Source organism: Numida meleagris, chromosome 2, assembly GCF_002078875.1.
Source record: "Numida meleagris isolate 19003 breed g44 Domestic line chromosome 2, NumMel1.0, whole genome shotgun sequence".
NCBI lineage: Eukaryota > Metazoa > Chordata > Aves > Galliformes > Numididae > Numida > Numida meleagris.
Window position 1 is genome coordinate 126,886,356 of NC_034410.1, and position 18,101 is coordinate 126,904,456.

The 18,101-nt window shown below is 37.1% G+C and overlaps 1 protein-coding gene across 7 annotated transcripts in view; it reads left to right on the plus strand.

Annotated features, from left to right (window-relative positions):
- Positions 1 to 18,101, plus strand: part of VPS13B (vacuolar protein sorting 13 homolog B) — a 421,101-nt gene that overhangs the window by 377,418 nt on the left and 25,582 nt on the right. For all 7 annotated transcript variants that reach the window (XM_021386667.1, XM_021386662.1, XM_021386666.1 and 4 more), the window contains 12 exons: positions 5,258 to 5,413; positions 6,739 to 7,002; positions 7,158 to 7,241; positions 7,402 to 7,577; positions 8,066 to 8,236; positions 9,770 to 9,971; positions 10,698 to 10,886; positions 11,284 to 11,430; positions 12,520 to 12,803; positions 14,306 to 14,433; positions 15,015 to 15,214; positions 17,715 to 17,833. In XM_021386667.1, the coding sequence (XP_021242342.1) occupies positions 5,258 to 5,413; positions 6,739 to 7,002; positions 7,158 to 7,241; positions 7,402 to 7,577; positions 8,066 to 8,236; positions 9,770 to 9,971; positions 10,698 to 10,886; positions 11,284 to 11,430; positions 12,520 to 12,803; positions 14,306 to 14,433; positions 15,015 to 15,214; positions 17,715 to 17,833 (2,120 nt within the window). The remainder of the gene's footprint in view (positions 1 to 5,257; positions 5,414 to 6,738; positions 7,003 to 7,157; positions 7,242 to 7,401; positions 7,578 to 8,065; positions 8,237 to 9,769; positions 9,972 to 10,697; positions 10,887 to 11,283; positions 11,431 to 12,519; positions 12,804 to 14,305; positions 14,434 to 15,014; positions 15,215 to 17,714; positions 17,834 to 18,101) is intronic.

Here is an 18,101-nt window from a genome sequence, read left to right on the forward strand (position 1 = left end):
GAAGCTACATCACTCCTGTGCTCCTCAGACACCGCTGACCCCTCCGTTATTATTGGATCCCGTCTGTGCTCCTTATCTTGATCTTCAAGTTGCTTTGTGGGATGGGCCCCAGTTGTGTCAAAAGTCATGTTTGTCTCCAAGACAGCTGTGTTTTTTAGGAGAACTGGAGCACATGATACATCGGGTGAAACTCTGAAGTTAGGAGAGATCAGATCTTCCTAGCAATTTACTCAGGGTTAAGGAATTCTGTCCCGCAAGACAGTAGGCAGTCCCAGAGTCCTGCCAGGGATCACAGCAAATGTAAAAACCAACCATTCTTATGAGAGTCCCCCCAAATGTATTCTACAGAGGTTGTCTGCTTGCAAGTAAACAGCAAAAATCTCTGTAACACACTCGTTCTGCTCAGTTGTTCACTTTTTCGCTCCCGGCATTGTAACAACAGCCCATTTTCCCTCTACACTGTCCTTAATTTGAAGCAGCAGGTGCTGTGGGTAAAAGTCACTTTGTATTTTGATTTGAGCAGTGGCTTCAGTGAGAATGTGACCAGGTTATTGATTATAAACTGCATACATTTGTTTGGTAAGTATTCATGAAATAAATCTGTGGCACTTTAATCGCTACTTAAGTAGAATTTAAGAGAAAAGATCTCTGTAATTTGCTTTGCTCTTCTTCTGAATGTACATCTAGAAACCCTTGAAAGGGTATTAGTTGTTACATTAGTAATGCCCTCACTGGAACACTAGAATCCATTTAAAATTTTTCTTCCCTTGTTTTAAATAGCTGGCCTGCAAAGCATGACTTCTGCTGGAATTTTATGAACAGTCTAAAAGGCAGTTGTAGATTGGGAAACAGCTTTAAGAACCTCCTCCTCTTTCTCCTATGAAAAAAGAAATGAAGCCAAATTTTCATTTGTTGCATCTCCAGCAAGATAATAATTCATCGTTATTTATTTCCAAGTGACCGTTCTTCCAGGTATTGGGCTATATCCTGTGAAGTGTAAGATGATATACAGTACTCTGTGGGTTCAGCTTAGAAGCTGTGACTTATACATCGGTTATTATTAGGATTTTTTCCTGTTTTATTGTTTAGGGATGTTACAGATGCTCTGCACAACCTTTTGTACTTAACATAATCCTCCCCAGGTTACTTGCAGAACAACGTAAGGCAAAAAAAAAAAAAAAAAAGGCAAGAAGTTCTATGTTATTTTACAGTATTTCAGTAGTGAGAAATGTGTTGTTGCTTTCCTTTGGGATTTTGCATTCGAAATCAGTGGTTAGACTACATTATGTGTTACTTACTTTCTAGATGATATCTGGGGCAGATAGAGATTAATGTTGTCCATGAGACACATGAATCCTCATAATTTGGTTACCGTTCCTTAACCAAAAGGCAATTCCACAGTGTTTAGAGCTAGTCAGTTCCTGAGTGGTTCAGGCATTCATTGCAGGTTGCTGAGACTCACAGTACCTCCAGGAAACCCTGAGGGTCAGAGTTTATCCACTGAGTGTGACCTTGTATCTGCTGGCCAGGACAAGAGTAATGGAAATTGCTTTCCTCCATCTCCTGTTTTGTCCTTTTGTCTTTCAAGGGCTGGTGGCATAGAGAAGGTCAGATCTTCCAGGTCCCATGAGAAAATCAAGCCAAAATGAAACTCAGCCTTTTGCTGACTGCTGCAGTTGACAATAAGCAAAATGAACATTACATTTGCTGGTTTCCCAAATATTAATTGTTAGTACTGTTGTAGGTCCTAATCCTTGTCAAGTGCCACACTGTTCTAAGTGTCCTAAAAACAAACAACAAATACCAGTCATCCTTCACTATTTTTCAATTAAAAATAGCTTTAGCTTCAAGACTTACCATTCAGCTCCCATCTCTAGGTCTCCATTTTTCTCCTTGCTCCTGCACCATCTCATTTTACTGTCTCATATCTCTTAAAATAACCACCTGCTTCCATGCCACTAACCAGGTCCTCGCCCGATTCCTTCAAGCCCCTCAGAGTTTACAGCAATATCTCTTTTTCTTTCCAAAAGGCATTTACTAGTTTCACCTGCAAAGAAGATGTCATTTAACTGAAGTGAACCTAAGTTACAAACAAAATAGAAATAAATTTGTACCACTAAGCATTTTGAGGGCACAAGCTTTAGATTACTTACACAGCTGGAAAATGCTGCCTTTTCTGGACAGGCTCCATTCTTAGTGTCATTTTTAATCCCCCATTTTAGTCTCCATACCCTGTCATATGACACTTAGCTTTATTTATTCAGATCATATCCTTCACCCACACATCTAGCTGAAAACCTAAGCAAATTTTGAGAAGTGCATAGAAACATTCTGTGAGGGACTGTGATAAAAAATGCAGCTTTTCAAACCATTTACTCCAGTATGAACAGCTTCATCTTAGTCTGCCTCCTTGAAGGCAGTTTCTTTCCCTTTCAAAACAGAAATCCATAATGGCTCAGAGTTAAATAATCTCCAAAACAGCAAAGTCTAGTCAAAACAAAAAGCTCTGCATTACCTGTTGATATGTTTCCCAACAGCAAATGCAGAAATGAAATGGTTACACAAGTGAGTGCAAGTGAATATGTATAAAAAAGATAGTCTGCTTTAAAATCCCTCTAAACTCCAGATTGCCATTTGTCACTGGATTATGTTTGTTAGAATGTTTTTGAAGTTGACTTAATATTTTCTGTACCTTTTTGCAATGAGTTCTCTTTCCTCTTAATGAATATACCATACTTAGTTTTAGTTGTTAAAGTTTTTTTTAAGCACAGTTTCTAAGAAATACTTACCATTTAAAACTTGATAAATGAAAGGGGTTATATGGCAATTGCCTTGAATCTGTATATTCGGTCAGGTTTATAGCATTAGAGCTCCATCTACTACCATGTAATATGACGTCTGCTAACATAATGTTCGCACTTGATTACTTAATTTTCTAAAATTACTTCAATTTTTGTTTCCTGCCATATATCTCTATATCACTTAGTGTCATTTGCTAATCACTTCTAGCCGTGCTTTCCAGAAATCTCTCATTCGAGTAACTGGTTCACCAGGAAATCTCCTTTGTGTTTTCATGGAATGCAGTTTCTTTGCTCGATAGGAAACTTATGCAGTTCTTATATTATTATGTCATTAAATAGCGTATGAAAGTTGTTCCCTGTTGTATGTAGTATTTGCTAGTATACAAGTATAATGTTTAGAAAATACGAAATTGTCAACATAAAGTAATATCACTTTTATTTTTCCCTCTGAATCATGAAGTTAAATGCACACTTATTGTGCTACAAAGAAAATGAGTAAAGGCATCATCTGCGAGCTAATGAGCGCTCAGTGAAAGCTGACAGGGTGTTCCTTGGGAACATTCAGCTTGTGAGCAAAGCTGTTTATGCAGGGTGGGAGACATAGGAGCTCCTAATGTTGGAGCTACATGCAATTACTAAGCATCAATTATGGCATTTATGTGACATCTACCTTTGGAGCTTGCTATATTTTGCATGCCTTCTTAGTACCTTTTCTCATTACTTGGCTGTCATTTCCCGCTACCAGTCTCTCCAAAGCAAACAGTTTCCTTGTTTCTCTTAGTGTTCAGATGCGATGAGATTTATTCCCAGCTGCCTCTGTAAGAAACTGAACTGATTCCAGACACTGCAGTTGGACTTTTTTGTTTTTGTTTTTCCTTTTCTGTAACTTAAGTATCAAAGCAATGTGTTTGTTTACGAGTTGAAGTGTCCTAGTGCACAATTCCCTCAGCATCATCTTGAATATAAGGAAGTGCCCACGCGTGTGCCTACCCAAGCGTGTGCCCATGCACACACTGGCACACACAAGCCTTTGTGCTTCCAGCATAAAGCTAATTTGAATCTAAATGCAACAGTCATCACTCTAACAAATTCAAAAGCCACCCACTGAATGGATGTTTTTGTTCTGTGTGTAACTTGTGCAGAGGATACCGCAAATTGCAAACAGGCTACTGAGTTGTAATATCTTTGAAAGTTGTTGCTGTGGTTGTTTCTTAAAACAATGAAAAAAAACCAACATCCAGACATTCACAAAGTCCAACTGGCCAGATCTATGGACAGTGCTATCTGTCTTTGGAAACAAATCATGGGAGAACATAATATTTACAAGTCTCATTTTTTGCTAGTGTAAATAATCAAACCTGGGCCTGATCCTGTTCCCAATTACTTAAATTAATTAATGACAGATGTCCAAAATCAGTCTGAAATTCAACCCTCAAGAAAGAACTCCCACAAGGCCTTTATGTAACCATTTTGAAGGACTTAAGTGATGCTTAGACTCTATGCTGGCCCACTGCAAAGACTAAATTTTACCCAGAATTCCTATTGCTTTGATCCCTTATATATAGCTCACATTCTTAAGTTTGCACAGCCACAAAAGATCTATGCAGAGCTAAATAGCCAGATCTTCAGCTGGCGTAAATTTATGTAACTTCATTGACCTACATGGAACAGTACCAATTTTCACTACTCTGGCTTAAAGAACCTCCATGGGATAGAGGTAAGTGCGTATGGTGGGTAAGAGGATGAAAGGCTCTTCAAATGATGAAAGACTATATTGCTCTGTAAGTGATTTAAGTTAAACTGGAAAAAAGCCACTCCTTTTCCGGAATGAATCACACAGGGAGTATAATTACGCAGTAAAATTTCTTCTCATGCAGTCAAGCTTGAGCTTGCCACCACATTTGTATAAGAAATGAAATGTTTCCCATCTCTCAGTGATATGCTACATTCTTGTATGTTTAACACATATATAAGTCTGAGCTTTACATGTATACATACAAAAAGATTTGTATGCTTCTACTGAGGTGAATGGTGCTTGCAATTTTCTCTCTTGCTTTAAAGGCCAAAAATATGGACCTGCACTCCATATCACCTTGCTGCTAATACAGAGATAGGATTTCTAGAATAATTTCAACTACAGTAAAGAAAATCTCTTATTTCCTGTTTTATGCTCTCTAGTCTACCTAACATATGTTGAACTGTTGTGTGCTCGATTTTTTCCATCCATAAACACGGAGTTAAAACAGGTCATTTATAGAAACACACGATGCAGAACCATCTTGCTGTGTTGTCCATTCTTCTGTTGGTATCAGAAGTCACAGAATGAGCAAATGATTCAGTGAACTGGTGTGCTTAGCACAGCTGAGATTTAAAAATAAGGATATTTCCCTGTCATGGGAATTCCTATCTTACTGCAAGGCTGGCTAGTGTTAAAGTAGTAATTGTTTTCTTTCCAGCTGTTACACATCTGTATTGAAGGCTGGGGAAACTGGCGGTGGTCTGAGCCATTCAGTGTGGACAACGCAGGGACCTTTATCCGTACCATTCAGTACAAGGGCCGCACAGCTTCGCTTATTATCAAGGTTCAGCAGCTCAGTGGAGTACAAAAACAAGTGAGTATTTGATCCTGTTTGGAAAAAAATAATCTGAGCAACATAAACCATTGTTTATTCATGAATAAACCTTATTATTCCCTTCCTAACAAGACCTGCAAAAAAAAAAAAAAAAAAAAAAAGACCTGGTATTCTGGGTGCACTTGAGGAGTTTTTACAACTCTTCTATAAGAAATCATTATGGTATGGATCTTAGCATATAAAAACTGCTAGCACCACATATTTCACATGTTTCAGTAAACCTCCTTTTGTGTGGTTTGAAAATTCTGACATTGGTAACTTCCACAATTTCTTGGATTTGTGAAGGTCTTGAGCAGAAGTAATTCACTTTGTTAATAAACTTGTTGGTTTATTCTAGGATATAATTCAGGCCTTTGTATGATTGAAAGAGAAAGAAGTAAGGACCAAATTAACATTTGAAAATGGGCTGCTGCGCAGTAACTTTTCACATCGTATCTTTGTATAGAGATTTGTAGTAGTGCTGCAGTCATTCTGTCTGCATTGGCAGGAGACAGAGCATGGGGTGGGCACAACGTGGATATGGCAGAGTGCCTCATGTTGTGCAACAGAAATACAGCTGATCAGTCAAGAGCAGCTCCTGGCTTTGCTGAAAGCCATGCTGAGAGCTTGCTTGTTTGATTGTAGCTGTAGTGCACAGCCTTGTTAGAGAAAAGCAAACGATAGTGGTTGTAATAGAGATATAAGTGGAATGCTGTTCCTTCATGCAGCTTAGAAAAAGGTGTACGTTCTATGAGAAATAATAATAATAATGTGTTTTTTATGTATGAGAAATAGTAATAATAGTGTGTTATAGACAGCAACAACTAAATGGTATAGCCACTTAGTGGAATTACAAGCTTTGAAACAGCCGACATTAAAGATCTAGATCTCTGAATGTCCCAGTGTCCCATGTAGGGGAAACCTTACGTCTGAAGTATATCACTGTGTCTATTCAGAAGGGGCGCAGTATTCAGAGACCATCACAGTACTCTTAAAATCAAAACCAAAATTATGTCAGCCATGGTCAGTACTGCTTAGTTCAGTTGGAATTAAAGTGGATACATTACCTGTGTCTTTCAAACCCAGACAGTGCCTTAGCAATACTTTGAGATTCTTAATGCCTGATTTCTATGAAATTGTACATACATTTCGCCAATAAAAATAGTATTTTACCATTTGTTGCCTTCAGTAGTGCTCAGGAAAACATAAAAGAATGAAAAAAAAATAGAGATTATTTTTGTACACGTTTTCAATCTGTAAACCAATCTTGACCTTTCTTTTTTCCACTTGTTTATATATGGGCTGAATATTTTTGTGTGTTTTAGATCCTAATCTGTGGAAGACAGACAGTCTGTAGTTACCTTTCAGAAAGTATTGAACTGAAGGTGGTTCAGCATTACATTAGTCAGGATGGACAGGCGGTTGTTAAAGAACACATCAACTGCCTCGCAGCCAAGCAGAAGCTGCCTTCATATGTCCTAGAAGATGACGAGCTCACCGAGCTGAGTGTGAAGGCCACAGGAGATGAAGACTGGTCCCAAGATGTATGCCTGAGTTCTAAACATACAGAACACAGCACCGTCATTCAGGTATATCTGGAATTAGGTACTTGAGATATAACATAAAAAATGTCTGTGAGAACTGAGAACTTTAAATGCAAAGTTCTGTTTGATATGATGAAATGTTCGGTATCATCAGCTTAGAATAATTTTAATGAAATACTGCTGATCTATCCTGCATACAGGTACCATCCTCAAAGAGTTTGATTACATATGTGTGGTGCACAATTTTGACTTTAGAGCCCAGCTCTCATGTGCAGCAGCGAATAGTAAGTAATGCCTCTGTAATCTCAGTGTTGACAACTGATATGTCATGTGATTAATTAAGGGTAGAATGACCCACTGGAAAGACTTACTAATAGCTTGTTTCAACAGATGTAATTCTGAAATAAAATAAGAATAAAAGTGTTGTTTTTTTCCTTTTTGTAGATTGTTTTCAGCCCTCTTTTCATTGTAAGGAGCCATCTTCCAGACCCAATTATCATCCATTTAGAGAAAAGGAGTCTAGGATTGAATGAAACACATGTGGTTCCAGGGAAAGGACAGGAGAAAGCACTGCAAAATATAGAACCTGATCTTACACATCACCTGACATTTCAAGCCAGGTAAAGTATTCACTTTCCTTGAAAATGATTCTTTTGTATTGAAAAAAAGAAACCTTTTACACTTTAACTTCTGGTGCAGTATTTCAAAGAGTGCAGAGTATCCAAAGGAGATACAAGAGAACAAGTGTGTGTGACCTGGAGTGATATGATAGGAAATAATAAATGTAGTATCACTACACTGAGTGTGTTGGCATTTGATTGCTTAAACTATCCACATTTTTGTGTTTTGGAAAAAAAAAATCCTAAATTCTCTTGGACTGTTTATTGAGAATACATTTCAATTCCTGGGGTCTCAGACACAAATGTTATTAAAGTGTCATAACAAATTCATGCATATCTGTATATGCTCAGTAACCATAATTCATCCACGATTACTTTGAGAGTGTTCCTCTTGCAGAACCCACTTGGAAAGCTTCATTAAAGAAAATGTTACTGCTGTTAATACTTGATCTTGTTCTGTGAGTGACTGTATCTGTTTTCAATGACAGGGAGGAAGATGATCCTTCAGAGTGTGCAGTCCCTATCTCAACTACGCTTATTAAACAGATAGCAACTAAATCCCATCCAGGTGGCAATGTCAGTGAGATCCTGTCGGAGTTTTATGGCACTGCTAATCCTCGTCAGCCTGCATGGCCATATAACAAGAAGGATTCAGACAGGTAGTTTTTTGCTAAACGTACTTCATAGTCATTGCATTGACTTTTCAAATAAAGAGATCTTTTACAACATAAAATTGTTAATCGAAATAAAGCATCTAGGAAGCTAACTAAAACTTTACCATCCGTATAATTAAATACAAAGGTATCACTTACTTAAATAACTCCCTTATTCACAGATTGTTGGAGGCTGGGAGAATGTACTGACAGATACATCAGTATCTGCCAGCTGTCTTTTCAGGGTTTTGTAGACGCCTGTTACTAACCAGTGTCAGAATACTAGGCTGGATGATCTTTGATCTTTATCTAAAAAGGTTATTCTCTTCATCGTTGTGAAACTGATTGATATCTGTTTTTACTATAAAACTTTGTTAATGAAGTTTAAAGCAACTAACCTAACAGTGGAACTCAGTAAGTGTTTTGAGTCTTGACCAAGCATAAGCTCTGTAGAGCTCAAATGCTTAATCAAAATAAGGATCACCAAGGCCCTTAATGAACCTTCCACTCACAGTAATAGATCAACCTGTGTCCCTTCAGAGTTAGGTCAGCTGTGAAAATATCATAGCTTGTCCTGGAGTCCTTGTTAATTAAAAATAATCTCAGTGATCTAAAATTTGATGTGTATGATCTGGTCTGGCTGAATAGGGCACAGCTAATGAAAGCATGTACATTTTGTTTTTCACTCTGTAGTGTAAGTTTCTTAAAAGTTCAAGCTTAATGTATTTTATCATTCTTTAGATTATTCTGAATGCATTTTTAGGCAACAGAATTTTCTGAACTAGCTTTAGATTTTATCCGCTTTGAAAAGTTATTACTGTGCTTCCAACTTTCTGTAGCACCTCATCCTAAAAAAAAAGCCCCAGAAATACTATTTACATATAACATTTTCTTTGTTATCAAGAGCTTTGCATGGTGCTTGTTTGCTTAGTCAGCCTTCTGAAATCAAGTTCAAGAAGACTGCATGTGATCAACGTGGAGTATGTTTTCCGTAATTACAAGATTCCCATTTGTAAGCTGCAGAAGTGGTTGCAGGCAGGAAAAATTTTCAGTTAGCCTAGGGGCTGCCCTTGATTACACTGAAAAGATTGCATCCGTTCAAGGACTAAATAAACTATTTTTTTGTGAATGCAACTTTTTTGCTGCAGCTGTAGAGGCTGTTTATTCAGCATCTGTGTTTCGGCACAGAAACAGCAGTAAAAGAGTTGAGGGAAAAATAAATAAATAAATTTTATTTTTATGTCTACAGAAATCACATGTTTAGCTTTAGAGGATAGCAGCAATTCTGTTTCTAGGGCATTTATTTAACTGACAAAATTTAGGTTGAGCTTATGCCATTATAAATATGTCTTTATAGTCTACAAGGGGCTCACTCTGACAGCCTAACAGTATGTTCCAGAATGATTAGGTAAAAGGAGTCTGGTTCTCTATTTCAAAAAGGTAAGGTCTTGCAAATTATGAAAATGATTGCATATCATTTGTAATCTTGAACTCATTATTCGTTCCTTTGACTTTATCATTTTGTTTGTTTTCGAACAGCAATGAACAACTCTCCCAATGGGACAGCCCAATGCGGGTAAAGCTGTCAGTGTGGAAACCGTGTGTTAAAACTCTGCTGATAGAACTCCTGCCCTGGGCTTTGCTTATCAATCAGTCCAAGTGGGACCTCTGGCTGTTTGAAGGAGAGAAGATAGTGCTTCAAGTGCCTACTGGGAAAGTAATGATTCCCCCCAACTTCGAGGTAACTGCCATTTGAGTCAGAAGGCATAGTTCTCCATGTGGCAGCCCAAGTAAACTACTCCAAAGCTCAAGTAAAGACTTCGGCCACTGCTCTGCAGGCCTAACTGCATCCTTTATTATTAGCTTATCACTTGGGAGGTGTGTTGACCATGGAAGCACAGCTGACAGCCTGTAAGGAACGTTTCATCTGGAGTGGTTTAGGCTGAGGTGTTTTATAGCTCATGTAGTACCAGGAAAAGTTTGGTAACAAGACAGAGTGAATGACAAAAGAGGATGATTCTTTAGAATGTCTTCCTTCTTGAATTTAGGGCTTCCTGTAATGGATCTTCTCACATATCTTAGCTTTGTCATGCATGTGCTTTTTTACTACAGTCCTAATATTGTTTATTTTTGAAAGAATTAAGATAATTCAACAGACCAATTTGTCAGTTCCAGCTGGACAATCTGATACTTCCTGCTTATTTTGCCATCCTTTTTTTTCTCATGAATGTCTGTTAAGAAATAAAAGGCCTGCTGATTAACACATCTCTGTGTAGCCTACAGTCTTGATTTCACTGGGTGATTCAGTCTCATACCCACATTGTGGTTTCATCCACCCTTGTGCCACTTAGAAAGAATTGGAGAAAGGCAGGGTATGACACTGGCTGCATACTGGAAACAATGTTTAAGCGTAGTAGAAATGCACAAAATTATCAACAAGTGATAGCTGGTCTTTTTTCACTTACAGGAAGCTTTTCAGATTGGAGTATACTGGGCAAACACTAACACCGTGCACAAATCAGTGGCAATCAAACTGGTTCATGATGTGACCTCCCCAAAATGGAAGGATGCTGAGAATGGGGAAGTGGTAACATTGGATGAAGAAGGTTTTGTTGAAGCTGAAATAAAACTTGGTGCTTTTCCAGGTCATCAGAAGGTTGGGAGAAAATTATCGTGATTTGTAACTTTATCATTTAATTTAAAACATCATCGAATGTATGCAGCATAAAAGCTTGTCCCTAATTATGTTAATACACGTAAAACTTAATGAGAATGTAAATAATGTAAGAAACATAATTTAAAGCATTAGTAAGAAATGATCTGCTCACCTCATCAAGATGATACAATTTTCCTGGAAAAAAGAATTAATTATCATTCTTGTTTGAACAACATTGACAGTTGCAACTTAGAAATATGTGATATGGCTCCATGTAAAAAGTACATGAATGTAGAAAGGATTTCCACAGTTAACAAAATGGCAGTTCAGTCAGTGTATTTCGGTCGTTCCTACTTTTATGTACGACTTCATCATCGTCATCATTATTGTCTTACAGTTGTGTCAGTTCTGCATTTCTTCTATGGTTCGACAAGGTATACAAATTCTACAAATCGAAGATAAGACAACAATAATCAATGATACATCGTATCAAATCTATTACAGACCGCAGCTTTGTATTTCCAAACTGTACTCAGGAGAAGAGGTAAAGTGCTGCTTTTGTTTGTCACCTACTTTACACGCATGTTTAGATTTGTATAGTCTTAACTGCATACAGCATAACTTGAACATAACTCATTAAATGCAATAATGATAGATTATGGTATATCACTTCAGTTTAAAATAGAGAATCCTGGGCAAATACAACTGCAGTAATTAACTGTGATCAAACTTTGTGCAAAGCAGGAGATTCTTGCACGTTACACAATTAGTTCTGCCTCTTCTCCATCTGTTCAGACACTAATGGCCATTTCTGTAAAATAAGCAGCATAATCCGTAGTAACTGTTGAAATTGTTCTGTGAATTTTTACTGAGTTTGCATGTAAAAGAGGTATATTGGCCTGGCAGGCTGAAAAGTTTTCGTTATCCTTTTGGGAAGATTCCAGCTATCTGAACAGGGCTGCAGAACTGGGGACGTGCCCAAAGTTTATGTATTTCAGCAAACTGCATCAAATTGTGAATATCAGCTTTCTAATAATCGCTCAGTAGATTTAAGAACTAGCTCACAGGAACCAACCGTATGCACGGTCAACAATTTATATAAATTTATTGAAGATTATATTCATAGTAAAATACACGGAAAGAATTCTCAGAGTCAAACTGGAGAGGAGTCGGCAGATCAACATATTTTTTAAGTTCCCTATTTCTGTATTGTTTTATTTCTGCATTAGCTTTCTTTATATCAGTATCTATTTTTCTGCATTGTGCATTTTGTGGCAGTCTTGTGGGGAATTTAAGGAGAATTGGAAGAATGCTGAGGATGGAGTCCACTACTAGTTTTAAATCTATTGATGGATTTTCTTCTCACGGTTGTTTTACAGCGATGTAACTGTTGCTTTTAATGGAGTTATTTTGTGCAGCTGAGAGTGGACTACAGATAACTGTGCTCGATTAAACTGCTTAAATATATATGAAGGCAGAATTTGGCCAAATAGCTTTGAAAGCATGAGACTCAATGCAGCTTTTAGTTAGTTGTGGCCCAGTGGCTACTTGAAACTGTTCTGTGCAAGATCAGCATGAATAAAATCCTCTTACGAGCCAGCTTGTCTCCCACTACCATCTGCTTTCTCTCCAGGACTTCCACTCACCAGATAGCACCGTGTTCAGCGTCGGTCCGGCCAGGGCACCGAACACTGAAACGCTGACTTCGGTGCCGTGCTGGGACCTGCTGGCGGACAGCAGCCCTGTGACTTCAGGGACGCCTCCTACTCAAAAGCGCATGCTGCTGAGTTTCAGTCCAGGTGGCTGCGCTGGCAGCTCTGAGTTCTGGAGCCTACCAGCTGTGATCAAACAGGAGTTTCCCAGACAGAGCGTGGCAGTGCCCATAGGGGCTTGTAGGGAAAGCGGATTTTATACCAGGTACATAATGCTGAACGGTCATGAATAATGAATGTTCCTTGTTGCTGTAAAGCCTCAGCTAGTAACAAATTGCAAGAGATTAATGGGGAAGTCAGAGTAACACATGCCCCCCATATGTAAAGGCAAGCCTTACTTTAATTTAAAAACTGTTATCTTTTGATGGTTTTGATGGTTTTATTGTAAATGGTTTAATGTTATGATCTTGTACAAGTTGTACGATTTTTTATAAGGTATGGGCTTCTATTTATGCATGCACACAAAAGAAGAGAATGAAAAGCTTACATTTGTGGCTATGGTCCTTTTGAATTTTTTTTGTAGCTATTTAAAATTTGAAGGGCAATGCATAGTAATACCATGCAAAAATGTAGTTTTTGTTTATGGGAGATAAAAATATACTTTAGTAAGGGAAAATCAGGAAAAGTGATACAAGCGACAAACTATTTTAAGACTATAGCAAGAAAAGACTTCCAAGTTTTGAAAGCTTGAAATATTCAAATGTGCATTCTGCTTCCAAACAAATGCATCCAGTTAGCTAAAAATAAAAGTCCGATGGCTTGTCAGATGCCCAGTTTTAATTCTCAGACCTGATATATAAATCTATTCATTCTTTTACTGCTCTAAACAAGAAATCATCTGCTGAAAGAAACAGAGAAGCTACATCAGTATAAATTATTAGCTGTATGATCTTTCTCTCGCCTAAATACTCGGTATCGTTATGGGTACCAAACATTCCCACACAGACTTCAGCTTAAAAAAAATCACCAAAATGTGAAGAACACAGAAAGAATTCCTTAAAATTCTGAGACAGCCATAGAGGATCCTGAGCAAATTTTGAGGGTGTCTGAATTTTAAAAATCACCATAAGGTGAAGTTTTTTTTAGAAATAGCCAATGACTGCATACATGCAAAAGAGGATTTGCTTGAAGGTACTTTATGTATAAGTAGCTAATGAGTAGAACACAGTTAATTGATTTTTCATTTTGAAAATTTATGTAGTGATAATCCATAGCATCAGCGTTTGAAGGGGCAATAGCGTTGTGGATCATTCCAAGGGAGTAGGCAGCTACAGATTTATGTGTTTGTTTAAAATATCTTTCATGTGTGTCAGAAAAGTATGCATGCAAATTCTTCTGGAAAATTTTAAAGACTTATGTTAAAAATTTGGGCTTACAATCTCATGTTTTTAATTTTATATAAATCTGTGCTGGCTAGAGCTCTCATCTTGCAAACACACATGCACAGTTTAACTCATGAGTAGTCTCCATGAAGTGATTTTTTTCTCTGATGTGTTTCACAGTATTTCCATATCCTCTTCTGTTTCAATGTAATGCTTAGTGAAGACAGGTACTTGCCTAACTACATAAGTATTGGTGGAATTGTATCTTGATCATAAAGAAGCTTCTAGATGGTAGTTCTGAATGTTTTTATTTGTCCAGGGTAATAATGCATATACGTTTCATCCAAAACTTACACATTCCAATATATTTTCTTCTGTTTTTTAGAGCTATAACGCTGACTTATCAAGAGCATCTTGGTGTGACATACCTAACACTTACAGAAGATCCAAGTCCTCGTATAATTATCCACAACAGGTGCTCCATTTCATTGCTTGTAAAAGAGAACTTCAAAGGTATGTTGTTTGCAGGAATTAAAAACAGTGTACCGTTGCAGTATAAATGATTTCACTTCATCTCCAGTACCAAGTTGAATTCAGTTTGTGTTTTGGTTAAAACAAGAACTTGATGCCTGCATGAAAATGAATCTCAAATCTAGAGACTCCAGAACACACTGTGGAAGCCTGCAAGCTAATGAAATTAACCAGGAGGTAATGAGGCTGCAGGCTTTTGGATCTCCATGGTTCCAGCTACCAAGGTGAACTGGTTGTAGGAAACTCGGAGACAGTCAAATTTTACTGTTCATTCCCGTGGAACACTTACATTTCCTCAGGTTGGCAAATGTGAAAACAAAAAAAAACACCAGCTACAATGTGTTAATATAACGATCAGTGGAAAATTACTTATGTAAATCTTAATAAGAGAAATAAAAGAAAAAAAAAAACATAGTTCCAACAGTAGGAAAGTAATGTTTTTATTTCTTAGTAATATTTCAGGCAGAGTGTTTTAGAAACTTCTTAGTTTGTGTACGCATAGGTTTGTTTTCATTTAATATGGATTTTAGAAATCTTATATATTTTATATATAAATATTTCAGATACACCAAAGTTTGAAGTTTATTGTAGAAAGATCCCAGCTGAATGTTCGATTCATCATGAACTTTACCATCAAGTCTCCAGCTATCCAGATTGCAAAACAAGAGATTTGTTACCCAGCATTCTTCTGAAAGTGATGTCATCTGATGAATTAGTAAATGAATGGAGTGATTTTGTGGACATCAACAATCAAGGAACACAAGTAAATCACTATAAAGTATTTCCTAATTCACAGCATAAATCTCTGTCTCCTCGATCTACATAGTATATTGTTTCTCTGCAATGTGCATATCCTTTCTGTTGGCTTTGTTGTTTGCTTTTTTTTTTTTTTCTTTAAGTCTTGAGACCTCTCCTTCCTAAGCCTCTTCCTGTGGAATTTTTAGAATACAGATACATACTTGGCAGCGACTGATTTTAAAAACAGTTGGATCAAAAACTCAGACTTGGTAGTGCTGAACTTATTTTTGATCAACCTGGCAAGTCCAAAACATTCTCTGGAAAAATAAGTCATGAAAATTTCTGGCTCCTGGAAGCAAAGAATCCCAGAAGATCCAGGAAAATTCTTCCGTTTGGTAACTTCATTACATCTTGTAGGAGTCATTACTGTTGTTCTCCTTCTGTGTCTTCACAGAAGCTAACCATGTCTTTATAAAACAAAAACAAAAAAATTCTTTCCTTCAGTTATTTTTCTCCTGTTTTGAGGTAAATGAAAACTTCCTTGACTGAAGTTATTCTTTTTGATGGGAATTTTTTCCATCTTTGAAGTCATTAGTTTACATGGAATCAACATAAACTGCTTGGCTCTTTGAAAGAAATACTAGTTTCAGATGTTTTCCCCGGGGACCAATCACAAAATGCTCTTGATTATTGAGTGTTATGTTATATAGCAAGTAGTTCGGTTTCATTCAGCAAGCCACTCAAGCAATGCAAGGTTTCAAATTTCAGTCATTAATGTTATGCCAGACCAGGGTTCTTTATAAGTATCTGGCTCCTAGAAGGAATTAGATGCTAAGACAACATTTGGGGAACATTGTCTACTTGAAGAACTCTCCAAATAAAAATTGTAGCTTTCTGTTGTTGAAGTTTTAGGGTTTACATGTAGAGACTCTCCCAGAATTTCTCCATCAGACTTTCTCTTAGAGAACCGTAAACATAAGTAAACAATGAATGTGCTAATACCCTTAGATTTGACTTCACATACACTTGGTTAAGACTGAAATAACTGGTACTTTAGTGGATCTTAAGTAATTTGTAATCTTTCTATCTCAGATAGGTACTTCTTAATCTTGATTACCTTAGAAAGAAAAAAATAATTCATTTACTAAAACTTAAGGTATTTATCTCTGCTGTCCATCATCATCAGAATTATCTGAAATTGGAATTAAAATGGCCAATCTTTAAGATCCATGAGGACTGATAGAATAGCGAGGTTGTACTGGCAAGTCAATAAATGTCCTTTTTTCCACCAATGCAGGATGGAGAATAACTTTCAGATAAGCGAAGGATTAAACTCGATATATATTAATTAAATTCTTCTACATGTAATTCTCAGAAGAATCAGATGTAATTTGATGAATGAAACTTCATTATCTGTACAATAAAGAACAAAGCTAGAATCAGTTTAAGTGCTGATCCTAATGAACTTCCAAGAGCTTTTTATTATGGTGACTTGTTAACAGCAGTAAAGATTGTTCAAGACAAACAACTGCTTATTTCACTTGTGTTAGCCCATTATCTTCGTGCTGTTCCCTGAGGTTACATTCCTTTAAATGATAACTCCTGTCATTACAGTCTAGTAAATAATGGTGTTGATAGTAGGACTAGAAGAAGCACAAGTCCTTGTGCTTACAAGGACTGCTGCAAGTTTTCGAAACCTAAAAGAACTTTCTTATATTCTGAAAAAACACAACACTTGCATGGAAATAGTGCATAATCAAGCTCCAAAAACAACGTCTTCTTTTAAACTAGGCTATTTATTCCTAAGGACAACTTGTTCAGAATGAAGGTTGGCACATGTGTAAGCAAGACACAAACCTGTTGTCAAGTTCCCATTTTCCTGACTTTTTAGACCTTTCACATTTGCCAGTAGACTTTTGCCATTTCTTTGTGACAGCACCTTGCATGTGAAGGTGTTCTCACAAAACCGGTGTGGTTGGCTTAAAAACATGCTCAGTGTTATTCAGCAAATTGTCACGAATCCACATTACTTTTTCAGTTTTCCTTCTTAAAATGTTGCTGTCGTGTGTTTTGCATCACGCTATCAACCATTCGTATAACCAGCTCTGAGCTACAGCATAGCAAGATAATGCTAACTTAGTGTTTGTTTTCTGGAGAAGTTGGGATTTTGTGGAGCTTCAGGAATGCACCTTCATCATTGGTCTAAAATCACAAAATTTTCTGTTTATTCTTTAATATAACTTCCTCCTAGAAAGCATGTCTTGCTTATTCCTGTAGAAGAACATTCTTATTAAAATGTGTTCAGTTAATGGATGAGGTGCAAATTCTGTCTAGCTGTACAGTTGAAATGCTTACAGTATCAGAGCTGTTATTTTCTGAACTATTGAAAACTGTTTCTTTTTTTTCCTAAATGATATTATGATTTGAGTAAAAGATCTCAATCAGAATTCATTAATAGGATTTATTCACATTGTGTCAGATTAAAAACAGTAGCATTCTTTGCGTGTTTTAACTCTCTCCACTAGGTTGTGTTCTTGACTGGTTTTGGCTATGTTTATGTGGACATTGTCCATCAGTGTGGAACAATAATTATAACATTGGCCCCAGAGGGAAGAGCAGGACCCATCGAGATCGACCTCAACAGGTACATAAAGCAAATAAAAGAGGGTAAAAGCATAGCCCAACAGTCCTAAGAAGACAGTCAGCTTTCTGAGTGTTAACTGACTTACGGACTTTGGCTTAACTCTTTGTTTTATTTAATACTGCTGCATGCTCTGTGGCGTATGTTTAGACCACATGTTATGTTTTGTATATCACGGTTAAAAAAGACAATCTAACATCAAAAGACAAGTTGCTTTAGGGTAAACACTATACGTCTGATACAAAAAGAAGTCCCGAGCTGTTCATTTAAC